Here is a 25,443-nt window from a genome sequence, read left to right as displayed (position 1 = left end):
AATGATTTTGTAAACAAATTTTCTTGAGGAAACAAAAAATGTTTAAGGCATAGGAGTTGAAGGTAATCTCGTTCCTTTTGTCTAGTTTTCATCCTGAGCTCTTGAATTTTACCTGAATTTTCCCGCGACGGTAAGAACTTTAAGGGTCTAAAAAAGTAAGTTCAGAAAACTATAACAGCTATATATCACAAAATGCATACCTGATGCATACACAGTAAGGAGGTAACATCAGGTCCGTGGATATGTTAAAAGTTCCTTTGAGTGATGTTCTTTCACAGAAGATGCTGTTTTTAAAAAGTTTTAGATATTTTCATTGCACAAAATACTTCAGCAGAGACAATGCATCATCTACCACAGATATATTTCGCAACGCAATGAAACGTAAACGTGAGCTGGCAAATCTTAAAGAGCAAAGTCATGGAAATGTGGCAAGAAATGCTGCTTTTCCTAAAGAGTATATTAAGCGCCCGAAACAAGTGCCAAGGAATGCTACTAACAGGAAAAAAATCCTGATTACTTGGAGCACCGGGACAGATCGAGCTAAAGAGGCAGCTAATTCAGTTGTTAGTGAGATATTCAAAAAAAATCACAAGGGAAACATCAAAGTTGTGGATCCCACTACCCACCGAATTGAAGCATCCAATATTCGGTATTTTGCCAAGGGCATTGATCTCGATAAAGTTGGACTCAGTATTGTTAATGTAGAGCAAATCGATAATGAAAATCAAATTCCACTTGTTAAGATAGTCGAAAGTCGTGTAGCCTTAAAAAAATATTCAGACTTTCTGGCTAAAAAAAAGGAAAAGGAACTGATGGAATTGGGAGTACTGAATAAGTCTTACAAGAATTTGGTGACTGATAAAAAAGAAGATAACTTGAAGCATATTAAAATATCATGGCAGATTGAAAGCGATGATTTAAAAAGGCAGAAGGCTCACGAAATAGTTTCGCTATTGAAAAAAGGGAATAAAGTAACGTTATATCTTGATGACAAGAATAACATAAATTCAAACAATTGGCTTGAAAATTTTGAGGAGCTGGACCGCTCTCAAAAAGGTGAACCACCCAGGCTACCAGAATCAGTTTTCCAGAAAAGAGCTGCTGTCTTGGAGACATTGAAAGAGATAGTTAGCGAATATGCTAATGATCCTGTTCTGCTAGGTAACATGAACTCGAAAATGATAATGAAACTTATACCAAAGGACGTTAAACCACAAAACAACGATAAGAGGGCGTTAAAGGAATTGAGAAAGAAGGAGAGGCAAGAAAAATTGCAAAAAAGGATTCAGAGAAAAAAAATGAATGAAATGTAAATAGAAGCAAATGACATCAGAATATATATAGCGCATATTGCCAAATATGCTTTTCAAGTATTAAATTAATGTAATTGAACTAAACCGATGCTTGTACATAATAACTTATCATTAAAGTACCAGGATTCTACCGGTTAGCTGCATGTGATCAAAATTTCCATACCCATATTGGGGAATGCCTACTATAAGGTGATTTTGGGGACCCAAAATCATGCTATTACCAAAATTTGACACACCCTTGCTACTTTTGTCAGGATTTATGAGCATGAGATGCCTTAAATTATTAATCAAAAGGGTTTTGCGCTTCGGATCGTTTCCCGCCTTTAATAGCTCATCCATACTAATTTTCCATATACTTCCTCTTGCATCGAAACTGCCTGGGGAGGAAACGTACAATTTCTTTTCTTCGTCATTAAACAGCAAAGATGAACCAAACTCATCCGGGATTGAATCTGATTTTGTCTTAATCTTTAGAACCAGTTTTAAGAAAAACTCTATTTGCCCAGACTTCTCAATATATATAAACACAGTGTCAAACATTGGTTGAGATACGGCTACAAAACTCATACCTTCAAAATTCCAAGAATATATGGCTGCACCGAACATACCATGTTCTTTTGAGGGAATTATATGCCACTCAACGTGGTCACTGTCCTTTGCTGGAATGACGCCATTTTTCGTTATATAATATATTGGGATGGACAAATCGTGTAAATCATTACTCGAATAAACAAAAACAGTACCAAGACTTTGACATGTAATATATATTAACTTTTGTTTGTCAGTCGTGTCAGATATCTGAATTGTTGCCCCGAAATGCTGAAATGGTATTTTCATAGGGTACCCGTCAAGGTTAATAACGCCCTTAAAAGTTGAGATATCAACTACTTGATATTTGTCTGAATTGGTCAAATAGCTTATTATGGAAGATCCTGGGATAAATGTTGCAATTCCAGTTTCGTTGGCACCATAACTTGGGCTTGACACCACCAAATCAGGAATCTTATCATCATAAAAATTACCTGTTACAGCAAATTGTAACTGATGTGCTTCTTCGGTGGTCTCATCCTTGATTGTCAGTATTTTTACTCCTTTGAAGTAAAAGTCGATTGTACAGGTACCAGGCTGTGAAACGAGTAGGTAGTCAACATCACTTGCCTTGTATGTCCCGACCTTTGAACCGTACATGGCAGTGATGGGTTGTAAAATGCTAAAATCCTCTTTTCTTGCTACAGTTAGAATATCCCATGGAACTATATAGATTGCACCAACTGTGTCTTCAAGTGGTGCACTTACAGCGAGATAATCCTTGTTGTCTTCTCGAAATTTTCCCATAGTCAGGCTTGTGCCAAAATCGGAAAATGATTTCATGGGAGATACGACAATGTGGCTATTTCCCTTACGTGCTTTTAATGAAGAGACCAAAGGTCGTGCATTTATCCGTTTTTGTGATACTGGCGGTAAATTAGCACATAATCTCAGTTCTTCTGCTTGAGCTTCATTAGTATTCTCGTCATGAAACAAAGTCTCGAAGAAAGGCACGCATCTTTGGAGCATTGCAACCAAATTGGACTGCCCTCCTAGCCAATGATTCAGTATTAGATCATTAGCCCTGGGGGATGTTGAGTAAATATTAGTTAACAATTGGTTTCTTTGAGAGCGGAATAGGTACCCTTCACTAATAGCCGCTGCCATTCCTCTTTTAACGCAAAATTCCAGTTCTGCGTAGGACAACTTTTCCTTTGAAAGTCCAGCGTTCCTTATAATTTCCATTAAATCCTCTTCTCTGGGCAATTTCCAATCAGAGCGAGTTAAAAAATCCCAATTTTCGTTATTATTACTGTCACGGATTACATTATTTAAGGTGAGGAATTCACCCATAACGTCTAAAAACGTATGAGCAGTTTCAATATCTCCATCAAATTCTGTTTCGCTGAGAACTCGGAGTAGTCCGTGCATTCTATAATCGGTAACTAACGAATGCCAGGAAACATCAACTATCTGATGAGTGAATACCCCTATTAAAAATGACTTTAGTGCGAGTGAGCCGTGAGTTCCCCGAAGTCGATCGTTCTGACCATACTTTTGCTGCCAATAAGATACTGCAATCATTAAGAAATTGGGCCAATGAGTGAATTCTGCAAAATCAGACCAATCCTTATTTGAAGGTGCACATGAGTACAAAGCATCCGGAAAGAAAGAACCAGCTTTCAACCAAGGATAATAGTTTTCCTTTAAACTTAAGGGAGCACCTCTTGTTAAATAAAATAGATGGGTAGTAACTCCAGCAGCTTGCAATTTTGTTACAATAGAAGTAGTTAAGCAAATAATAGAGACAAGTAACCAAGAACTAATTATACTCATCTTTATTTAATTCCCTCTGAATACATGTTTCTAACTAACTAACCAAGGAGGGCGCTTGAATGAATCTTTTTTTTTTTTAGAAATAGATTTACCACTCTTAGAGTTTCCGCTATAAATAATGGCAGCTTGCCTGCGTCCGAAATACCCTTTGGGTATACTAAACATAGATATATAAAGTAATGAAGAAAAAATGAAAACTTTTCGTTGAGGGAAAGAGCTCAAGCTTTGGGATTATCAAATTAAATTTGTATATATAAATGTACATAAAGTCACAACAGGAAAATGATAATATACACATAATCTTCTGAGATGCAAAATGAATGGAAAATAATATGACATGTAAGAACCAACTAATACGTCATTAGGAAATGTTTTGCACATTCATAAGCTGTCCATGATATAGCAGTAGCCGGCATGTTTGCCACTATCCTTGGTTTCCAACCTCTCCAAAACCCTTTCCAGCCATAAACTTGATATATGGCACTGGCTGCTTTACTAAAAGTATCCGCCTTTCTCATAATTTCCAACGAAACTGTTTGACTGCCCCTTATCTGCAGTACTGTCTTTATGCAGTCTAAAGGTGTTGTGATCGCCGCACATGTCGATCCGCTGATACTGCCACACAGACAATGTATGAGGGGGTTGTACTCATTTGATGGGTTTAAAAATTTTGTGGATGATTCATATATGACGAAATTAAATGCTGCAAATGGGATGTTCATTACTAGGGTGGTTGGGTAAGAATAATAAAATGCTGCCAAACCTTCAGATTGGTAAATCTGCTTTGTGGTTTGCCATACTGATGCCGAGGTATTGAGTTGGATTCTCTGTTTTATTGTGTCGAATGGGTTCATTAATGCGTCAGATGCCGTGGTGGCACAGGCACCACTGATAGCTGTCTTAAAAGGATGGTGCGTTTGCGTATCACTCGAATCGATAAGATTTTTTTTGCAGAACTCATACGTACCAAAATACACTGCATGCGCAGGTCCCGCACCTAGTATGACAGACTGAACACCCTTCCATAGGGCTAGAGTTCCTTCGGAAGTAGAGATGTGAGATATTTGCGAAAGCATATTCTTGGCAGACAGCGATTTCGCGTTGGCTGATTGTATTCGCGTCTTAAGGGCATCTATCGGGAACATCACTGAATGTTCCATTATACCAGCAAATGCACCCGCTATAAGTTGATGGTACAATGGCGCGTGGGTGGGGAGCGCCTCATAATCGGGTAGATCCATAGGTATTGCTGGAATTGGCCTTGTTGAATTATTACTCGACGAGTTTTCTACCATAATATCTTCTTTTTTTATAACATAAATATATTTACAGCAAACCTTAAGAGGTGTTAACGAATATGGGAATCGTGATTAATTAAGTGAAGTTACGATCCCAAGATAAAATAAGGAAGTTGTTGAAAGAGGAAAGAATCGATGAAGAAATGAACGACAAAATTACTTTTGTCAATTGTAGGGTACGAAACACCAAGAAATGCAATAAGTGCTATGTAAAGGTGATCCAGTCTTGGTTAGCACACACGCCCAGTTTCTCGAGAGACATAATGACAGTAAACGGTGAGTATAAAAAAAAAGCAAAAAAAAAAGAAAAAAGGAGCAATCGTTCGTTACAAACGATCTAGACTTGATGAAAAAAAACCCTAAAATGTCTCAGACCTAAAACAAAACCCTAAGAAGCACGTGATACAAACCTGTCACGTGCAACATTATGGGGTATGGGTGTGTCACACATTTGAAAAAAAGTGGGCGGAACGTGTGTGGGGGGGTGTCATGCCATTTCCACATTTGGTTGCTCTGGAGATAAGATCCACGAATGAAGGTGAGGGGCATGACTTCAGGGATCAATTTCCCGCCCGCAAGTTAGTTTTTCCGGTGGGAGCCGAGCATCAAGCATGACCACTTCCTGGTGCAGAGAGAAAGTTTCACACATATAAAAGAATAAACCGAAAGTAATGTAGGGAGATGTTTAATGTGATTTTTCACCTTTGTTTTAATGATTACGCACAAGTTTAAATATTACATTCATAAGACAGTAAATAAACGTATTAAATGATCGCCCAAAGTACCAGATTAGCCGCCGCCGTCTCTTCTTCAGCCGCCTCCGCGGGTGTCTCAAGGATAGCCGCTAGCGCCATGGCCAGCACTATTTTCAAGAGATCTCCGGGCAACTCGTTCAACTCTTTTAAGGAATATAGAGAAAATGCCAAGACATATGGTCCCTTGAGTGCCTCACTAGCTACCAGAAGACACTTGGCTCACGCGCCAAAGTTGTAGGCGTATCTTAATTATGCTCTTTTCTTTCCTGGTTTATTAATGATGATGACTTTAACCTATTCTTCTTTTGGGGTCCTGGTACGGTGCCTCAAATTTTTATACAACATGACTTTTTCAGTTACATATTTTTTTATAAGTACTTAATTTAGAAACGGATACATTTACACTACATTTTGTCTATTTTTTTTTTTTTGTTCCTTTTGTTTTATGCTATATTTAAGAGGGAAAATAGGACGGGGCTGCACATTACAACGGTGAATGGAACGCCAGCATAGATAATAAATCTACCTAGAATGTCAATCTTGGGCTCTCCAATATATAATGGACATTCGTACTTGCTTGCACCTTCTTTGTGCGTGGCCTCCAGTCTTTTTCTTGCCGCAACGTTTCTGTCATCCTTCAGATGGAAAACTTTGATCAATAACGTGTAGATCATCGGTTTGCTGATCACGTACTTCCAGATAACAACGCACGGTAGGCCCACCAGCAGCCTGGCTAAGGTTAACCGCCAGCCACAGTTAGGTTCCAAATTGTACACCAGGGTGACTCCAAACACTTTGCCCAACCAATCACAGCATTCAATACCTGACACAACGCCCATGAACGCAACACTATCTTGGAAGCAAGGACATTCGTCTACGGGCTTAACATGTTTAAACAAAAGAAGAAGACCCCATCCCACACTAAACAAAGGAAACCACCAATGCTCCTCAATGCGTAAACCCGGAAACCTGTACTTGAAATACATCCTAACAATGAAACACACTATTCCAATGAGCCCACCGCTTACTAAATCTAATATGCCATGCATCCCACAGTATATTCTACCGAAAACCAAAGTCATATAATAAAATAAAACCACACATGACAACAATAGTTGGACCATGACAGAAGATTCTTGCATCCTCCAGATGTTGTAGAGAAACAAGAGACTCACTCCTGTTGCATTTGCTGTATGGGAGCTTGGAGCACCATATTCCTTCGTTGTATATTCACTTAACGTAATTCGATGTAATGGAGGTGCTCTAGGCCTGGGCAAGCACCAGTAATCTTTAAAAAAACCACTCAAGTAGATAGAATATCCCAAGATATAAACCATATCTTTTGTTGTTTCAAAATATCCAAACCACACGGGCATAGGTAAACACAGAACATAGAAGGTATGCGATCCCATTAAGGAAGTATAAGTAAAGTAGAGATCATTAAACGCAGAACGGTACTTCTTTTGCCAGCGGCTTAATGTGAATGATTGATTGTTGGTAAACACTAACAGCTTCTCTCTAATATTAAACCGAAATTTGGACATTCGAGTTCGAAAATGATCTGAGGGATGATTACCGGGATCCAGCAAGTAATTAGGCTCTTGAAAGTCATTGGGGTTAGAGAGAGTCCTGGCTCTTTTCCTAATGTTCGAGGTATTCAGTCCATCTACCATTTTTTATCTATACAAATGGCTTGTGTCCGCTGGTCTGGTAGGTTTGAAGAATTTCCTCTACGTGATGGTTGTATGTAAACAAACTTTCTTAAACTCTGCTTTTTCTTACTGCCCTTATAATGTGACGACAACTTTAGCGCAAGGTGAGGGAAAAACAAAACAGCCAAGCGTAGTTCAGTCACATGATAAAGGCAGTAGTTCAATTTGGTACTAAGAAACATTTTTTGCAACATTTTTGCCTTGTTATTCGTGAAATGAATATCTGGCGATATTTTGCACATATTTGGTTCCAACAATAGCTGGTTGAACATACATCTACTTAAGTTCTCTCTTCTTTTTTTTTCTCTTTCACTTTTCTACATATGTACTGTTGCCATAGTAACGTAAATTATGTAAAATACTTATCCGCATCAGGGACTGAGAGTCCAAAACGTAGGCTTGAAAAACCAAAAATAATGCAACAAGTAGCATAATAAAATGGGACAAAGAAAGCACTATCGAGGTTGTATCCGTGTTTCTATATAGGAGTGAAAACTTCTGGGGAGATTACCTTTTGACGACAATGTGTTTACACCCGTACACTTTATACATCCATACATCTCCATAACTTTTAAGGAATGAAATAAATGCTTTATGTTTCGCCGCGTCTCTCGCCGGGAGCTGGTGGGCACGCTTCGAGCGAGTTCGCTAGTGAGACCACTGCCTTTATTCTGGTTCTCTTCATCGGTGGTGGGAACCATACCAGCTGGCTAGTGGGTCCGTTTGAAGCGAATCTCGGCTCTGTATAATGTAAGAACTAGTAATTGAGGATTATAGGATTGAAAGTTTTATAAACATTGTTAACGAATTTGACTTTAAAGGGGAATTTCAGTTAAAAATCTGATAAAAAAATAAAAGAATATCAATAAGCCAAAATGGAAAACGATAAGGGTCAATTAGTACGTAAATTATAGCAGATGATGGCGCGCAAAGGAAGAAAGAAGAGGACTGAGTAAGCGTGGACAGACAAGGGAGCATCGACAGAAAAATAAAATTATAATAAGTTAAGTGTGCAAGATTAGTGGTACAAATAGGGTGGGACCAACATGGGTTTATAATCATATTGGTTAGTAATACATCAAATTCAAGAAAATGCAAATAACCCATTTAAATTGGCACAAGTGTTACCTGATACTTTATCATGTGTGGTCTAAGTACACATCTCTAAGAAATGTGGCGTTTTAACGACAAAATTGGAATCCCAAGAGAGATATGCTGAAAAGACATCATAATTCCGAATTAGTGGGTTTCCATATTCCAGAACTACTCTTAGAACTTTTCTTTCATTCATGTGCAGAATAATTTTACAAGAATATAAGCGCAAATGTACTAACATTGAATAATTTCTTTTTTTACTAGGTTGAATTATATGTTCCAAGAAAGTGTTCTGCTACCAACAGAATCATCAAAGCCGATGACCACGCTTCTGTTCAAATCAACGTTGCCAAGGTTGATGAAGAAGGCCGCGCCATTCCAGGTGAATACATCACTTACGCTTTGTCCGGTTACGTTAGATCCAGAGGTGAATCCGATGACTCTTTGAACCGTTTGGCTCAAAACGATGGTTTGTTGAAGAACGTTTGGTCTTACTCCCGTTAAAAAGATAAATATTGAATAAAAAGAAGAGGGGAAGTCGTTTATTCAACGTTTCCCTATCATTTATTTTCTATTATATTATCAATATTTAATCTATATATAACTTACGTACATGCAACAACTACAATAACAAAAGAACAATAAAAAAAGAACATATATCAAGAGGCAAAGACGGAAAATAAGGCACTGATGTGCCAATCTAGGTAGATTTTTCGTTATCCTTGAAATAGCACTGTTCGAAAACAAAATCGCATTGATTCGTCACCGCGCGGTAGCCGTTAAGGGTTTTGTTTACACTTACTATGACATATAAAGATGAGGGGAGTAGATCAAGGATAGCGCATCCACCTCCAAAAGCATTTTTTTACTTATACATCGTGTCATTTTTTTGAATATCTATCAGAAGTAAGGTTTGTTACGGAGCTATGGCCAAGAAAGTTGCCATCTGTACATTGCTGTATTCACGGGACTATTTACCTGGCGCATTGACTTTAGCGTACCAATTACAAAAACTCTTGAAACACGCTGTAGTGGAAGATGAGATAACCTTATGCCTGCTAATTGAAAAAAAATTGTTTGGAGATGAGTTTAAACCTCAGGAAATAGCTTTAATTAGAAGTCTTTTTAAAGAGATTATCATTATTGAACCGCTAAAGGATCAAGAGAAGAGCATAGAGAAGAATAAGGCAAATCTTGAACTGTTGAAAAGGCCTGAGCTATCTCATACTTTACTCAAGGCTAGACTGTGGGAACTGGTGCAGTTCGATCAGGTTTTATTTTTAGATGCTGATACTTTACCATTAAATAAAGAATTTTTTGAAATCCTACGATTATACCCTGAACAAACAAGATTCCAGATTGCTGCGGTTCCAGACATCGGATGGCCTGACATGTTCAACACCGGTGTACTACTACTAATTCCTGATTTAGATATGGCAACAAGTTTACAAGATTTTTTGATTAAAACTGTATCGATTGATGGTGCTGATCAAGGAATCTTCAATCAATTTTTTAATCCTATTTGCAACTACAGCAAAGAGGTTTTGCATAAGGTGTCTCCACTCATGGAATGGATACGCCTCCCCTTCACCTACAACGTAACCATGCCCAACTACGGATACCAGTCTTCACCAGCCATGAATTTTTTCCAACAACACATCAGACTTATTCACTTCATTGGAACGTTTAAGCCATGGTCCCGTAATACAACTGACTATGACGACCACTATTACCAGCTGTGGAGAAGTACACAGCGTGAACTTTATAGTGAATGCCACTTAAGTAACTACTTCACACACTTGCAATTGGGCAATATTGAAACAGAGACAAATTTTTACCACGAACCTCCTTGTCTTCAAGACCTGTTGAATCATGGTAAAAGAGAAAATCAAAAGCACGTTGACCTGGATATAACCTCAGTAGATCGAAATGCTTCGCAGAAGAGTACTGCAGAGAAACATGATATTGAGAAACCGACATCTAAGCCGCAATCTGCTTTTAAATTTGATTGGGAGTCTACGGATTATTTAGACCGCGTCCAAAGAGCATTCCCAAAGCCTGATACCTGATGCCATCCCTCTACCTCTTAGCTATCAATCATTCAACTAAACTACTACATAGTATACATTAGCTGTACAGTCGTCACATCAGACGAATACAAAAGGCCGGGTGAAAGCGTTGATTTTGCGTACCTTTTTCTTTTTTTCGAAATTTTTTTATTTTTTTTTCAGCATCATATATAAAAGAAATCTCATCTCAAGGAGAAGGAAACAGCAGATCCCAATACACATAGTAGGAAAAAAAAAGGTTCGCTAAACAAAGGACTGGTGTGTACAAGAAACTAATAAATAGTAATTGCAATATGTCTGAAGGTATTACTGATATTGAAGAATCCCAAATTCAAACCAACTATGACAAGGTCGTCTACAAGTTCGATGATATGGAATTGGACGAAAACTTGTTAAGAGGTGTTTTCGGTTACGGTTTCGAAGAACCATCTGCCATTCAACAACGTGCCATCATGCCTATTATTGAAGGTCACGATGTCTTGGCTCAAGCTCAATCTGGTACTGGTAAGACCGGTACTTTCTCCATTGCTGCTTTGCAAAGAATTGACACCTCTGTCAAGGCTCCTCAAGCTTTGATGTTGGCTCCAACTAGAGAATTGGCTTTGCAAATCCAAAAGGTTGTCATGGCTTTGGCTTTCCACATGGACATCAAGGTCCACGCTTGTATCGGTGGTACTTCCTTTGTTGAAGACGCTGAAGGTTTGAGAGATGCTCAAATCGTCGTTGGTACTCCAGGTCGTGTTTTTGACAACATCCAAAGACGTAGATTCAGAACTGACAAGATCAAGATGTTCATCTTAGATGAAGCTGATGAAATGTTGTCTTCTGGTTTCAAGGAACAAATCTACCAAATTTTCACCTTACTTCCACCAACCACTCAAGTTGTTCTATTGTCCGCCACCATGCCAAATGACGTCTTGGAAGTTACCACCAAATTTATGAGAAACCCAGTTAGAATTTTGGTTAAGAAGGATGAATTGACTTTGGAAGGTATCAAACAATTCTACGTTAATGTTGAAGAAGAAGAATACAAATACGAGTGTTTGACCGATTTATACGACTCTATCTCCGTTACTCAAGCTGTCATCTTCTGTAACACCAGAAGAAAGGTCGAAGAATTGACCACTAAGTTAAGAAACGACAAATTTACCGTTTCTGCCATCTATTCTGATTTACCACAACAAGAAAGAGACACCATCATGAAGGAATTCAGAAGTGGTTCTTCCAGAATTTTGATCTCCACTGATTTGTTGGCTAGAGGTATCGATGTCCAACAAGTTTCTTTGGTTATTAACTACGACTTACCAGCTAACAAAGAAAACTATATTCACAGAATCGGTAGAGGTGGTCGTTTCGGTAGAAAGGGTGTTGCCATCAACTTTGTTACTAACGAAGACGTTGGCGCTATGAGAGAACTAGAAAAGTTCTACTCCACTCAAATTGAAGAATTGCCATCCGACATTGCTACCTTGTTGAACTAATCTCTAAGGAGAAGAAATCCATAACTATATTACCTTTATCTTATCTTGACCCCCTATATGATATTATTTTGCCCATATTTGTTTTTATTATTGATTATCCTTTTATTGTCTTTTTGTTAGGGATATTTCATAATAAATATTTGAATATATAATATGTACAATAATTAAATAATTTTCTGATTATTCCTTCAATATTTTGTGTTGAAAATTTGCTTTAAATGTATTCTTTAATTAAATTCTTTATTCGCTATACCTGCCACATAACCACTTTCCCCTTCATTTTCTTCTTTTCTTTGTGTGTGAAGAGTAACTAGCTGTTTTACTGGTCGCTTTGGAAATTTTCTATACATTTTTTTAATAAAGGAAAGTTAAAGACAAAGTACTACGCCTCTTTATTTTTCATCTGCAGAAATAATCTGTCACTGCTTATTCATATCATCTCCAAATCTAATGCTTGGAAGTCGCTATCAAAATTAAAGAAGTTTATCATCAGAAATTGTTAAAATGGCAAAAGGAGGCTCGCTATACATCGTTGGCATATTCTTACCAATATGGACCTTTATGATCTATATTTTTGGCAAAGAGTTATTCCTCATACGAAAATACCAAAAGATTGACAGTACGTATACTGCTCTTTCCCAAAGAGTAAAAGAACAATATGATACAAGTCGAAGAAGAAACTATTTTCCTAAAGTAAAACTTTCCCGCAATAGCTACGACGACTACACTTTAAATTATACCAGACAGAATGATTCTGATTCTTTTCACCTACGAGAAAATGCAACAATTTTAATGCTGGTGAGAAATTCAGAATTAGAAGGGGCATTGGATTCAATGAGATCATTAGAGGACAGATTTAACAACAAGTATCATTATGATTGGACTTTTCTAAATGACGTTCCTTTCGATCAAGACTTCATTGAAGCTACAACATCAATGGCGAGTGGGAAGACCCAATATGCTTTAATACCACCAGAAGATTGGAATCGGCCGCAATGGATTAACGATACACTTTTTGAAGAAAGACTTCGAGTCATGGAGGATGAGGGTGTTTTATATGGGGGATCCAAGTCATATAGAAATATGTGTCGGTTTAATTCTGGTTTTTTTTTCCGGCAGTCAATACTGGACAACTATGATTACTACTTTAGGGTGGAACCCAATGTCAAGTATTATTGCGATTTCCCATATGACCCGTTCAGAGTTATGAGATTGAAGGGCAAAAAATACGGATTTGTCATATCATTATATGAATATGAAGAAACCATACCAACCTTATGGGACGCGGTAGAGGAGTATTTAGTGGCCAGCGAAGAGACCATTTTACGTAAAGAGGACAGTGCCTATGCATTTTTGACCGATTCAGGGCTAGTTGGTAAGCATTATCCCGTTGTTGAAGCAAACTCTGACTACAATTTGTGCCATTTTTGGTCGAATTTTGAGATTGGCGACTTGAATTTCTTCAGAAGTGACGAATATAAGCATTTTTTTGAAACTTTAGATGCCAAGGGCGGATTTTACTACGAAAGGTGGGGTGACGCACCTGTACATTCAATTGGTGTCTCCCTACTGCTGAGACCTGACGAAATCATTCATTTTGACGAACTTGGCTATTTTCACTCACCGTTTGGCACCTGTCCAGCATCTTACGCTGTTAGGCTCGATCAGAGGTGTAGATGCAAAAGCGATGATGAAAGTGTCATAGATATAACCCCACATAGTTGTTTGATGAGATGGTGGAAAAACGGTAGCGGCAAATATTTCTTAAAAGAAGAGCAAGACGAGATTTAAAATCCTGTCCTTTTTCCTGTTAAATAGGCCTAACTTCCACAGGGTGAAAATTCATTACTAGTTACACACACGTATACATACAGTTATTAATAGAGTGTTTCTAGGTTTGACAATTCCTTTAGTATCCTTTCCAACTCATCGTCTGATATTTTATTGTTTAAGCTTGGAATTAAAGTCTTTGCTTCATCAGCTGTGTCACAGGCCAAAGAACCTAGTTGCGCCACTTCAAAAGGATGTAACCCAGTGCTTTTCAGAAGCTGTATAACTGCCCCGACGGTTTCTTGGTCTCTAAATCGGGAGAAATTTGTTAAATACTGCATGGTATTTTTCAAATCTTTATTATTTCCTCCCGTTGTCTGTTCTAACAGAACGTCGATAGACTCCAACTCCTTCTCCCTAGTTTCAGAATGCATAAAATCATCATCATCAGCGTTGACGTCATCTTCATCCAGATCATCATCTTCATCCTCTACTGCCGTAGTTTCATCATTGGCGTTTTCGTGCTTCAAATGCTTCTTCTTGTGTTTTTTTTGCGATCTTTTAAATGCTCTCCTACGTTCTACAAGAGCTTCTTTGATTACTAACCTGGCTTCACTTAGGTTCAAGGCAATCAATTCCTCCTCTTCACCCTGATGATTTATCTGTTTCAGCTGGAATTCCTGGCCCAGTTGTAGAGTAGCTGCATTTTCTTCTTCCTCCACTTTCTTCAATCTTCTCCGTCTTGTTTGAAAGGTTGATGTAGAAACATTCATTTTTCTATATTCTTATATATATATTTTCAATACGGATGAATATTTGTGTACTTTCGCCCTCAAACTCAACTTATTAAGATGCAGCAACCCATTCAAGTCTCTTTCTTTACTTTTGTCTCACCGTTAAGCATGTACGTATGTGTGTAGGTATGTTTAATAGCTACCTTGCAAAAAGTTTGAAGAATGACAATATCACTATTGTCGCGTTGCACGTAAATGACACCTAAAAAGGATTTAGGATTTGGAGAAAAAAACTAAAAAAAATATAAAAGGCCTAATAAAAATATCAAAATAGCGCGATGGCTTTATTAACCCTAACCGCCCCTTCTGAACCATTGCAAGCAATGCCCCCTCCTCAGATTTACCCCTTCTGGGCTGAACAATGAATGAGTCGCAATGCTAAACAGATATAAGGAAACAATTGGTGGGCCATTACTGGGGGTATTACACAAATTTCTCACTATTAGATTTGGGAATATATCGAAAGAAGAATTTTGGTGAAGAGCAACAGCCATTGTGCAAGGGAACATAATTTCGTTATCTTTTTTTCACATGCTAATTTGAGCAATCATGAACTCATCCAATAATAACGACTCGTCCAGCTCCAATAGCAACATGAATAACTCCTTGAGCCCGACCCTTGTGACCCACAGTGATGCTAGTATGGGCTCGGGTAGAGCAAGCCCAGACAATAGCCATATGGGGAGAGGTATATGGAATCCATCGTACGTAAATCAAGGCTCTCAAAGGTCTCCACAGCAGCAGCATCAGAATCATCACCAGCAGCAGCAGCAGCAGCAACAACAACAACAACAGAATTCTCAATTTTGCTTTGTTAACCCTTGGAATGAGGAAAAAGTAACTAATTCTCAACAAAACCTGGTGTATCCCCCTCAATACGATGACTTAAACAGTAACGAAAGTCTAGATGCGTACAGACGACGTAAATCTAGTCTCGTTGTACCTCCAGCCAGGGCACCTGCCCCAAATCCTTTCCAGTACGATAGTTATCCCGCTTACACCAGCTCTAATACGAGTTTGGCAGGAAATAGCAGTGGCCAGTATCCTTCTGGCTATCAACAACAACAACAGCAAGTATACCAGCAGGGCGCTATCCATCCTTCCCAATTTGGATCCAGATTTGTTCCCTCCCTTTATGATCGTCAAGATTTCCAAAGAAGGCAGAGTCTGGCTGCAACTAATTATTCGTCCAATTTTTCTTCCCTAAATTCAAATACTAATCAAGGAACAAACTCCATACCAGTCATGTCACCTTACAGGAGGCTTAGCGCATATCCTCCTAGTACAAGTCCCCCACTACAACCCCCTTTCAAGCAGTTACGAAGAGATGAAGTACAAGGTCAGAAATTGTCCATTCCTCAGATGCAACTTTGCAACTCTAAAAACGATCTTCAACCTGTCTTAAATGCTACTCCAAAGTTTAGACGTGCGTCGCTCAATTCCAAGACGATATCTCCCCTAGTCAGTGTCACGAAAAGCCTGATTACCACATATTCTTTATGTTCTCCAGAATTTACCTACCAAACGTCCAAAAACCCCAAGAGAGTACTTACGAAGCCCAGTGAAGGGAAATGTAACAACGGATTCGACAACATAAACAGTGACTATATTCTTTATGTAAATGACGTTTTGGGTGTAGAGCAGAACAGAAAGTACCTTGTGCTAGACATTTTGGGTCAAGGTACATTTGGTCAAGTGGTCAAATGTCAAAATTTGCTGACGAAAGAGATATTGGCTGTAAAAGTGGTTAAATCGAGGACAGAATATTTGACTCAAAGTATAACGGAGGCTAAAATTTTAGAGCTACTGAATCAAAAGATAGACCCTACTAATAAACATCATTTTTTAAGGATGTATGACTCCTTTGTCCACAAGAACCACTTATGTTTAGTGTTTGAATTACTAAGCAATAATTTGTACGAATTATTAAAACAAAACAAATTTCATGGGCTCTCTATACAACTTATCAGAACATTCACCACTCAAATACTGGATTCGTTATGCGTTTTGAAGGAAAGCAAACTGATTCATTGCGATCTGAAGCCAGAGAATATCTTGCTCTGCGCACCTGATAAGCCGGAATTGAAAATTATTGATTTTGGCTCATCTTGCGAAGAGGCAAGAACCGTTTATACATACATCCAGTCCAGGTTTTATCGTGCTCCTGAAATTATACTGGGTATACCGTATTCAACCAGTATTGACATGTGGTCGTTAGGTTGTATTGTTGCTGAATTATTTTTGGGTATACCGATCTTCCCAGGCGCTTCTGAATATAACCAATTAACAAGAATAATAGACACGCTTGGATATCCTCCATCGTGGATGATAGATATGGGTAAAAACTCTGGAAAATTTATGAAGAAATTGGCACCAGAAGAAAGTTCTTCTTCTACACAAAAGCATCGTATGAAAACTATTGAAGAGTTTTGCAGAGAATACAATATAGTGGAAAAGCCCAGTAAACAATATTTTAAGTGGAGAAAGTTACCAGATATTATTAGAAACTACAGGTATCCTAAAAGCATACAGAACTCCCAAGAACTTATCGACCAAGAAATGCAGAATAGGGAGTGTTTGATCCACTTTTTAGGCGGTGTGCTAAATTTGAACCCGTTAGAAAGATGGACACCACAACAAGCTATGCTACACCCCTTCATAACAAAGCAGGAGTTTACAGGTGAGTGGTTTCCTCCAGGATCGTCTTTACCGGGTCCTTCAGAAAAACATGACGATGCAAAAGGCCAGCAAAGTGAATATGGAAGTGCGAACGACTCTAGTAACAATGCAGGCCACAACTATGTCTATAATCCTAGCTCTGCCACTGGTGGTGCTGATAGCGTCGACATTGGTGCTATCAGTAAAAGGAAGGAGAATACATCTGGCGACATCTCCAATAATTTTGCTGTTACTCATTCTGTTCAAGAAGGGCCAACAAGCGCGTTCAATAAACTTCACATTGTCGAAGAATAAATCGTTATTTTGTCTGACTTTTCTTAACTACCCATTTCATTTTATTACGGCTTGGTGCCATAATGATATACTAAATAAATATGAATTTTGCCTTTTCTTAATTTTCCTTATACGTATAGTCATTACAATTAATAAAGTAACATTATAAAGTTTCTGCACTAGCTTTTGGCTTGTTGATATTTTCTCTTCAGAGATGAAGTATGGTACTTTTTCAATATATAATATGTACATGGTTGAGAGAAATGGTTGGTAATCTTGAAATAAAAGGCTGAAATAAAGTAAAAACGTAAAGGAGGCTAGTGCGATACGTCATTTATGTAACAAAAAACATGCCGAATAAGGGTACTTCCAACAACGATGAAAAAATGGCTCATATAATGTCTACATGCCTAAGCTTGCAGAGGTTGAGAGGAAGGTGCTTCGGGCAAAGGAGGAGCCATAGGTTTGGCTTGCCAAGCAGCATATCTTTGAAACATTAGTCCCACACCTTCAATCACACCCAACAAACAAGCACACGTGATCGAACTGTTCCTTGTATGCCTCCAACCACCTCTTACAGCTAAAGCGCCACCAGTGAAAAACCCTGCAATGATAGCATTCCATGGGTCCTCTCTCTTTCTAACGGCCTTCACAGCGCAATCAAAAGTCGAAAATAAACCACCCCACACACCAAAATTACCACCCAGTACGGGAGCACGCGCTTTAATGGCGCTCATAGCTCCTGAACCACGCTCACCTAATGGCGAATTTCTAAAACCTTTAATCCCATGCCAAACAACACCACCAATGGCACCCATGGCAAAAGCACCACCGAAATCATTTAGTATGACTATAGGACATGGATCTCTCGAATGATCGGCTGACATAACGCTCCCGTGTACTCTATTTTTCTTAACGCTTTCTTCTGAACTTGACTCTTTCACAGCTTTTCCATCTTTTGATGAGAATAGTGCTTTTATCCTCTGGATTTGGCATAAAAATGGAAACTTTGGCGCAAGAATGCCGGGTTACCCACTTTGTTGAACAATAGCAGTAAAAAAGGCGTCCGATGAATGTTCGTTGTATACACCCGAAGATTTCTGTATTCAATGATATATATACATATCTATATGAATATACTATACACTTTATGCACAGAAATTAATGATTTGATAAAGTCCCGCTATCCTTCCGTGGCGCCACTGACAGTGGCATGTTATGAAATGCATATAATCGTTACAACCCCGAACCCGTGCGTGGGCTATTCAGTATAACCCGAATGGTATTGTTAGATATGCTTTATAATGCTGGAGTTCATGAACAACGGCGAGAGTGAACGTCTCCACCCAGACTGCTGCCGTGGCCGTATCGACTGCCGTTTTCATCGTCACCATGATTATTGTTGTTGTTATTATTACTGCTTGTGTTTTCCTGTATGCCTAAATTAGTCAGCTCTACAAAGTAGTATATCACGCCAGGCTGTGTAGGCTGGTTATTGATCCCGAAATCGCCCATGGGAGACTCCTCTACCAAGGAATCCACTCTAGTCTGGTCCCGCTGGCTCCTGAGTATACTACTGTTGCTTTTTTTGTGTGTCCTGTATATTGTTGAAGTTTCCCTCCTTAACATCTTCTTCTTGTTATCTTATCTCTTGTTTTTGCTGACTTTTTTCCCTTGTAAATACCTTTATCTGCGATCTTGTTCACCTTCGGTGCGTTGTCTTTTATATAGGCGGATCTGATCGATCTGTATCCCTATTATTGCCATTACCTTCTAGAAACATTTTCGCAGCCCCTTCGTTTCGTACGGTGTTTTCTGAGCCATATAAGTGAAGATACGTGAGAGATAATACAGTTAGATGGTGATTTACCTGAATATAAGGCAAAAATAAGAAATTATTATAGGGTTTATATAAGAGACTATTATTAGATCATGCCAACAAATCACTCAACGTCCTCGATGATTTGTTTTTGTAAAATGTAAAGGCCGTATTCTGTTGGATGGACATTTGTGACATTTTGCTTGGTCAGATTGTTCTTCTTATCTTTCCCGCCATACCCTTCATATGGGCAATCCTTCAAGTATTGACCCAACTTGCTGCCGTCGGTTAATACCACGAACTTCTTTCTGGTGGTTTCGTCAACGAACTTTTTGATTAAATCGTAAACCCAGCCGAAAACGGTGGGGACATTAACAAAATACTTTGCATATAACAGTTCTGGATAGTATTTTTGAAAGATTCCAATGACCGTCTTGCTACAGTTTTTAATGTCAGAATCCATTCGCCACACGGAGACGCCTTTATAATCGTGGACTTGGGTCATATAGTTGTTGTCGGAGCTGGTGAAATCTAATAAGCTCAAACCCTTTTCCATGAGCCCGATTCTGTAGCGTACAAACTTATCCACATTTTGAAACAATTCTTTTTTTTTGACCAGTTGGCCGTATAAGTTCCAAGTGACAGCCTTTTTATTTGCGTCGCCGTTTGCATCGAATGTCAAAATACCAACGTTTTGCAATTCTGTATTATGGACTTCCTTGTAGGCACAACTCAATGGGTTGAATTCCCTCCTCCAATTCAAAATATCGATCAGGTTCTGTACAATGGTGCTATATTCAAATTGATAGGCTTTGCAAAGTTTGTAGGTTAGACGATCGGCGATTTTTTCGTCATAGTATTTATCAACCTCCTCTTGTGTAAGACCTTCAGGATTCAACTTGTAACCATACAATTCATCGTATCCTGCACATTTTTCCTTGATAATACCAGGAATCGCTTTTTTAAGCTTATCGAAAACCTGCTTCTCACTGTCATTGTCGAATTTCATTTTAAGGATGTTAATTTAGTGAATTAATTACGATTGGGATTCTAAGTAGGAAAAAAAAAAGAGGTACAATTGCAATGTACAGCTCGTTTTTCTTGGTGCGATCACTAATTAGTAAAGCGATGGACATAGTTTTTTTTTTTCATTCCGCCCAATTCTAGCCACACCCGAGAATGTAGAAGTGCTAAAATAACCTTGAACTTTCAGATATAGTGATGATAAAGGAAACCAAAAAAAAAGGAATTAAAAAGAAGGATAATGACTATGTGGTAGTATACAAAAGGAAGTGATTACAAATACGGTGTACCGGCATGTTTCAGCAAAAAAAAATATAATTTTTTGTTATTATAACTGCATTTTAATGAAACACATTATAAGTATGATGGGATTAACTATGAAGAGGGTACCGGACCGCCTTTAATGAATATTGAAGAATTGCGGAAAAGCAGTACTATTCTTATTTAGTTTGCTTGGTTCAAAAAGTCTCGCCAAAGATCTAGCCACTTGTTCATAATAGATTCTCGATGTTGACCGGCAGCAATGTAGTTTTGTCTTTCCCAAGGTTTCAGGATTTTAAATTCGATTATCTTATAATTCAATCTATTCGCTGGCACGCTAGCTATGGGAACAGCACAGTATCCAACGCTATCTATATAACTCCATTTATCGCCAAACAATGCTTTCATAATCTGTAAATCGTTCATTTGATGAAACATCGACCTTTTACTTTCACCTTCAAAATCGTTCCCGTAAATAGTAAAGTATTCCTTAATGCACATTGCTACTGCCCTGTTCGGCTTCAGTATAATAATTTGAGGATCGTCATCATAATTTTCAGCGGAAGATTGGTCTTGGTTCACGCTAACGAGATCTTCATTTATATAATTTACCTTATTCGATAACAATACACAAGTTTCGTTATCAATCTCGTCAGATACTTCAGTGCTCTCTAGAAGCTCATCAATATTTTGCAGTACCAGGCATGTAGGGGATAAATAGCAAATCAATTCGAATCGATCAATTAACGAAAAAAAAAGAAATAGCTTGCACCACTTAAAATTCAATTCGCCCTTGGTTTCGGTCGATTGCGAACTTGCGCTAAATCCCGAGCCAGTGCCGAAATTCATGAATAAATTGATATATTCATCTATTATCAGCGTCTTGATTCCTACCTGGGCCAATTGAAAGGCGTTGACTTCACTGGAATGCAATACCCAGAGATTATACTGAGAATTGACATTCTTCAATGACTCGGCCAATACGATGACAGCCTGTAAAGATTCTGCCGATGAATCGTGCAGTATTGTTATCCAAGCCCTGCTCTGATTAAGAAAATCCCCAGGAGAGTTGGTTGGTTCATTGGAAGATGCGCCGGAAAACGAACTTCTTGGGTTCAGTAAATGTCTTATCCACTGAACGTCCTGTATAGAACTACGCCTTGTAGTTAAAGGTGGAACATCCACCGATGGTTGCCTTATTGGTGATGCCCTTTCGCTTGGTTCCGGAGATCCTAGAGTCAAATCGTTAAGGATATCTGAAACAGACTCTCTCGTCTCCTGTCCCAAAGAATAATGATGTTTGAACAGCTGATAATCCTGCTGCTGTTGATCAGATTTTTCGCGTGTTTGAGAAGATCCATAAAGCCTTTGCTGCTGCTGTGTCGACCCTCTCGCAAGTGATGAAAGATTCATTGCATTTCCTTCCATCATCGTTGCTGGTTCAGGGGAGTACCTATCAGTGGGAGTACCTATGGGAGAATTATTAAAATTTAACAGTAATGGATTATCTTGTGACTCGGACCATGACTTTCTCACAGCAGCGGCCAGATCACCGGTGATATCTTCAGATATACTTTCCTGCTGATTATCCATTTTTATTATCAATCGTTTTTTCTTTCTTGCCCTTTTGATAAATAAATAAAATATATTTGAAAAAGATTGATATCAAGAATCCAGATATCTTTGCGTGGTAAAGCGGTGATTCGTGTTGCAATTTCCACCTCTTTTCTTCTCTGCCAATTTTGAACTCGACTGCACAATTCGATTGCTTCAATCATGCTTGTGTTTCTGTCCTGCAGCGCATGGGGAAATTTCCGAAGCAAAGATGGGAACAGTCAAGAGCAAGAGCAACAGCAAAAGTAATAAAAGACAGTAAAAAGCACAATATACTGCTATCGGCCGTACATAGTAAGTTAGATTAGTGAAAGAGAGGCAGCAAAAACTGCTGATAAGTTTTTGCACCGAAATGTGCCGCTAACTGCTTCTTGTTTTGCTGCAAGTTGAGAACCCGTAGTGTCATAGCATATAAATAATCTTGTAAACGTATACTTACATAAAGACATGAGTAGAGAGCGTAATGACACCAACATTTTTCCCCTCAATGAAAGTGTCGAAAATGATGGTCCGATATCAACAGTCATACAATAATGTGACAGCGGTTTTCTGTTTGTGCGAAAAGAAAACAGTAGAATATAAATTGCGTTTCAATATAGATTTACGAACCCTAAACAACAACACGCATAAGTAATTGTGCTGGCTAAAGGGAAATAGTGCGTGCGCTGCCTTTTGTCAATTTTATCTACAGGAATCATTGATTATGAGGAGGACTTTTTCTCAGTTAGCAACCCGACTATTGAAGTCGAAAGATGATGAGCTGAAATCAACTCTAAAATACTTGACCAAAGGTCCAGTGAAGTTGTTGGGGCCTTTGTTTGAATCTTCTGAAGTTAATGAACAAGGTTCCTTATTGAATCGTTCACGCACTAAAGAAAATAATCTTCAAAATCACCATATAGAGAACATCCTGAGAATACTGAATTCAAATCTACCGGAAGTAGAGTCCAAGAAACAAAAAGTAGCTGTTCATTACGATGTGCTTTTCTCACATTTGAACTCAATAGTTACCCAGGCAACGGATAACAAAAGTTCTTCTTCGAAGGAACTACAAGGTTCATCGTCCGAGGATCTATATGATAGGCTGCTGCTTTTGCAGTATGTGGGCAAGTTAACTAATGTGCGTCAAATAACAGAAATTTTGCTCTCAAAAAAGTTCAACAAATTCGATAAAGTATGGGAGCACAGAGCCTTGTTTGACGAATACCAAAGAGTAGTGATATCCATCCTGTTGTATTATAGAACGCACGATGTGCAAATAAGAAAAGACTACGAGCCTCGTTGGTTGTCCGATTACAGTGATCTACCGTTTCCTCTGCGACGTCTTTTGTGGAGATGTCTAACTTCTAACGTATCTGAAGATAATATTCGTCAAAATATAATTCATTACATTAAGCTTTTAGGCGCAAATTGGAGGAATAACGATTTGATTTTAATTTATCAATCTTTGTATGAAAAGTCACATATATTGCCTGATTTAACGGTCCTGAACCACAATAAAGATGATGGTTTCTCTTTCACCCAAAATCAAATCCTGCTTGTTCGTATTTTAAGGGCTATTTCGAAATGCGTTGAAGAGGAACCAAAATTGGTCAAAAAATGGTTAATTGATATCGTAAAATTGAGTATACAAAGCAAAATAATGCTGGAGTCACCGAAGAAACCGTCCACACCAATAATGGACCAATACAAATTTATTAGATCCTTAGATATTTCTATACGGAGTATCCATCGGACGTGCCAGGATAAACTAATCTTTGAAGATTTACAGGTCAACCTTGGAAGTGTATTAAAGATGATTAATGAAGAAGAACACGAGTTAAAAACACACTTACCATTGAACCTCATATAAGAGAGAACACAGAAAAAGCAGGTTAATAATATTCATATGGCGACTCTAAATCAAGAAAAAAATAATCGTTTGTGTTACACCCGAAATATTGAAATTTCTAATCGTATACACAAATTTAAGTATGCAAAACTAAATAGTAATATTGCCCACACAAAACATTCATCAGTTTCCACCAGCAGAAATGCCTTTTTATATATGTAAATGCGAAAAAAAATCACTGACACACACACAAATGCACATTTTTATCTTATGTTACACACAGTTATACGCACATACGCATTCAATCTCTATGTTTCTTTTTCTTATCCTTTTTATCCTTCTTCTCCCTCTTCTCCCTCTTCTCCTTCTTCTTTTTCTTCTTTTCACTAGACTCCTCTTCATCGTCGTGATGTGAACGCTTCTTTGGTTCTTTCTTATTTTCTTTAACTTCCTCAGCCACATGGAAATCTTCGGCATCATAACCAGTAGCAAAATGCTCCAACTTCAAGCCTTCTACTTTTGGAACATCTTTACGTGGAACTCTTACCTTACTGTAATCAATAGCTGGGATTTTAGCGGTTTCGCTGACAGAAAATACCTTGTCAAACTGTAATGGTGCATTATCCTTGGCAGTGCTAGCAATTTTAAGACTTTCCTTACTTTCCGAAGGAACCAATAAAGTCATATTACTGAGGTTATCCTGTGTTAACGAGGACTCAATATCTGTATCGTCCATGATTTTATAATCGTGTTTATCAATTGTCATGGTTGTAGAGGATTCAAAATCTACAGGCAGAGATTTTAACTTGGAGATGTCCACATTTGATGGGAATTTGATCAGCCAAACCTGTTGCTGTTTCGCTTTTTTTTTGTTATCACCGTTGAGAGGGAAATTCTTTAAATGTTTACATTTCTTGAAACCATCTGGTATGCTGAACTCGTTTGATATCACTTCATCATCAGAGTCTGAATCTGATACGTAATCTTTCGAAAGCTTGGACATATCAATTTTTTGTTAATCCCGTTTATTGAATCCTAGCTGCTCACTGCTCACTCGATCACAGACCTATATGATACCGAATACCCTATAACTTGAGCTATTCAATGCTCATCGATAAAATTTTTCATTTCTTTAATTTCATGTTTGAGAAAAAAAGTTTCGCAACACCCAATAACCACACGCTGCCCTAAGAAAAAACTTTCTCAGGCTGAAAAGAAAATTTTTTTTCATTTTCTAGAGCTTTATGGGCAGAAACAAAATGTATAAATACTGGACAACCTTCTGTAAGGTT

At 38.2% G+C, this 25,443-nt stretch overlaps 19 protein-coding genes across 19 annotated transcripts; 9 read left to right on the top strand and 10 right to left on the bottom strand.

Moving 5' to 3' along the window:
• Window positions 1–242: 242 nt before the first annotated feature.
• AIM23 (Aim23p) lies at window positions 243–1,313 on the top strand (the record flags this gene model as incomplete). The annotated part of the gene is made up of 1 exon (NM_001181564.1): window positions 243–1,313. The coding sequence occupies one exon, from the start codon at window positions 243–245 to the stop codon at window positions 1,311–1,313; it is 1,071 nt and encodes a 356-aa protein (NP_012404.1).
• Window positions 1,314–1,424: 111 nt separating this feature from the next.
• On the bottom strand, window positions 1,425–3,677 carry YJL132W (uncharacterized protein; the record flags this gene model as incomplete). Its single annotated transcript, NM_001181565.1, has 1 exon — window positions 1,425–3,677. The coding sequence occupies one exon, from the start codon at window positions 3,675–3,677 to the stop codon at window positions 1,425–1,427; it is 2,253 nt and encodes a 750-aa protein (NP_012403.1).
• A 350-nt stretch (window positions 3,678–4,027) lies between these two features.
• MRS3 (Fe(2+) transporter) lies at window positions 4,028–4,972 on the bottom strand (the record flags this gene model as incomplete). The annotated part of the gene is made up of 1 exon (NM_001181566.1): window positions 4,028–4,972. One exon carries the CDS (start codon window positions 4,970–4,972, stop codon window positions 4,028–4,030), a length of 945 nt encoding a protein of 314 aa, NP_012402.1.
• A 771-nt stretch (window positions 4,973–5,743) lies between these two features.
• On the top strand, window positions 5,744–5,968 carry DPI8 (Dpi8p; the record flags this gene model as incomplete). The annotated part of the gene is made up of 1 exon (NM_001184636.1): window positions 5,744–5,968. One exon carries the CDS (start codon window positions 5,744–5,746, stop codon window positions 5,966–5,968), a length of 225 nt encoding a protein of 74 aa, NP_878102.1.
• Window positions 5,969–6,173: 205 nt separating this feature from the next.
• Window positions 6,174–7,403, bottom strand: LCB3 (sphinganine kinase LCB3; the record flags this gene model as incomplete). The annotated part of the gene is made up of 1 exon (NM_001181567.1): window positions 6,174–7,403. One exon carries the CDS (start codon window positions 7,401–7,403, stop codon window positions 6,174–6,176), a length of 1,230 nt encoding a protein of 409 aa, NP_012401.1.
• A 914-nt stretch (window positions 7,404–8,317) lies between these two features.
• RPS21B (40S ribosomal protein eS21 RPS21B) lies at window positions 8,318–9,041 on the top strand (the record flags this gene model as incomplete). The annotated part of the gene is made up of 2 exons (NM_001181569.1): window positions 8,318–8,341; window positions 8,802–9,041. 2 exons carry the CDS (start codon window positions 8,318–8,320, stop codon window positions 9,039–9,041), a joined length of 264 nt encoding a protein of 87 aa, NP_012399.1.
• A 297-nt stretch (window positions 9,042–9,338) lies between these two features.
• Window positions 9,339–9,422, bottom strand: YJL136W-A (uncharacterized protein; the record flags this gene model as incomplete). The annotated part of the gene is made up of 1 exon (NM_001184637.1): window positions 9,339–9,422. One exon carries the CDS (start codon window positions 9,420–9,422, stop codon window positions 9,339–9,341), a length of 84 nt encoding a protein of 27 aa, NP_878101.1.
• Window positions 9,423–9,463: 41 nt separating this feature from the next.
• Window positions 9,464–10,606, top strand: GLG2 (glycogenin glucosyltransferase GLG2; the record flags this gene model as incomplete). The annotated part of the gene is made up of 1 exon (NM_001181570.1): window positions 9,464–10,606. The coding sequence occupies one exon, from the start codon at window positions 9,464–9,466 to the stop codon at window positions 10,604–10,606; it is 1,143 nt and encodes a 380-aa protein (NP_012398.1).
• A 293-nt stretch (window positions 10,607–10,899) lies between these two features.
• On the top strand, window positions 10,900–12,087 carry TIF2 (translation initiation factor eIF4A; the record flags this gene model as incomplete). The annotated part of the gene is made up of 1 exon (NM_001181571.1): window positions 10,900–12,087. The coding sequence occupies one exon, from the start codon at window positions 10,900–10,902 to the stop codon at window positions 12,085–12,087; it is 1,188 nt and encodes a 395-aa protein (NP_012397.1).
• Window positions 12,088–12,591: 504 nt separating this feature from the next.
• YUR1 (mannosyltransferase YUR1) lies at window positions 12,592–13,878 on the top strand (the record flags this gene model as incomplete). The annotated part of the gene is made up of 1 exon (NM_001181572.1): window positions 12,592–13,878. The coding sequence occupies one exon, from the start codon at window positions 12,592–12,594 to the stop codon at window positions 13,876–13,878; it is 1,287 nt and encodes a 428-aa protein (NP_012396.1).
• Window positions 13,879–13,964: 86 nt separating this feature from the next.
• On the bottom strand, window positions 13,965–14,630 carry RPB4 (DNA-directed RNA polymerase II subunit RPB4; the record flags this gene model as incomplete). The annotated part of the gene is made up of 1 exon (NM_001181573.1): window positions 13,965–14,630. The coding sequence occupies one exon, from the start codon at window positions 14,628–14,630 to the stop codon at window positions 13,965–13,967; it is 666 nt and encodes a 221-aa protein (NP_012395.1).
• Window positions 14,631–15,200: 570 nt separating this feature from the next.
• On the top strand, window positions 15,201–17,624 carry YAK1 (serine/threonine protein kinase YAK1; the record flags this gene model as incomplete). Its single annotated transcript, NM_001181574.1, has 1 exon — window positions 15,201–17,624. The coding sequence occupies one exon, from the start codon at window positions 15,201–15,203 to the stop codon at window positions 17,622–17,624; it is 2,424 nt and encodes an 807-aa protein (NP_012394.1).
• On the top strand, window positions 17,380–17,772 carry IRC9 (Irc9p; the record flags this gene model as incomplete). Its single annotated transcript, NM_001395034.1, has 1 exon — window positions 17,380–17,772. The coding sequence occupies one exon, from the start codon at window positions 17,380–17,382 to the stop codon at window positions 17,770–17,772; it is 393 nt and encodes a 130-aa protein (NP_001381964.1).
• A 241-nt stretch (window positions 17,773–18,013) lies between these two features.
• Window positions 18,014–18,490, bottom strand: TIM17 (protein transporter TIM17; the record flags this gene model as incomplete). The annotated part of the gene is made up of 1 exon (NM_001181576.1): window positions 18,014–18,490. One exon carries the CDS (start codon window positions 18,488–18,490, stop codon window positions 18,014–18,016), a length of 477 nt encoding a protein of 158 aa, NP_012392.1.
• A 427-nt stretch (window positions 18,491–18,917) lies between these two features.
• ROQ1 (Roq1p) lies at window positions 18,918–19,232 on the bottom strand (the record flags this gene model as incomplete). Its single annotated transcript, NM_001181577.1, has 1 exon — window positions 18,918–19,232. The coding sequence occupies one exon, from the start codon at window positions 19,230–19,232 to the stop codon at window positions 18,918–18,920; it is 315 nt and encodes a 104-aa protein (NP_012391.1).
• A 314-nt stretch (window positions 19,233–19,546) lies between these two features.
• SFH5 (Sfh5p) lies at window positions 19,547–20,431 on the bottom strand (the record flags this gene model as incomplete). The annotated part of the gene is made up of 1 exon (NM_001181578.1): window positions 19,547–20,431. One exon carries the CDS (start codon window positions 20,429–20,431, stop codon window positions 19,547–19,549), a length of 885 nt encoding a protein of 294 aa, NP_012390.1.
• Window positions 20,432–20,889: 458 nt separating this feature from the next.
• On the bottom strand, window positions 20,890–22,299 carry IDS2 (Ids2p; the record flags this gene model as incomplete). Its single annotated transcript, NM_001181579.1, has 1 exon — window positions 20,890–22,299. The coding sequence occupies one exon, from the start codon at window positions 22,297–22,299 to the stop codon at window positions 20,890–20,892; it is 1,410 nt and encodes a 469-aa protein (NP_012389.1).
• Window positions 22,300–23,023: 724 nt separating this feature from the next.
• SMT1 (Smt1p) lies at window positions 23,024–24,172 on the top strand (the record flags this gene model as incomplete). The annotated part of the gene is made up of 1 exon (NM_001181580.1): window positions 23,024–24,172. The coding sequence occupies one exon, from the start codon at window positions 23,024–23,026 to the stop codon at window positions 24,170–24,172; it is 1,149 nt and encodes a 382-aa protein (NP_012388.1).
• Window positions 24,173–24,452: 280 nt separating this feature from the next.
• On the bottom strand, window positions 24,453–25,154 carry RPA34 (DNA-directed RNA polymerase I subunit RPA34; the record flags this gene model as incomplete). Its single annotated transcript, NM_001181581.1, has 1 exon — window positions 24,453–25,154. The coding sequence occupies one exon, from the start codon at window positions 25,152–25,154 to the stop codon at window positions 24,453–24,455; it is 702 nt and encodes a 233-aa protein (NP_012387.1).
• Window positions 25,155–25,443: the final 289 nt, after the last annotated feature.

This window comes from Saccharomyces cerevisiae, chromosome X, assembly GCF_000146045.2.
Source record: "Saccharomyces cerevisiae S288C chromosome X, complete sequence".
Classification (NCBI taxonomy): domain Eukaryota; kingdom Fungi; phylum Ascomycota; class Saccharomycetes; order Saccharomycetales; family Saccharomycetaceae; genus Saccharomyces; species Saccharomyces cerevisiae.
Note: the sequence above shows the minus strand (reverse complement) of the source record. Positions and strands in the feature narration are given on the sequence as shown.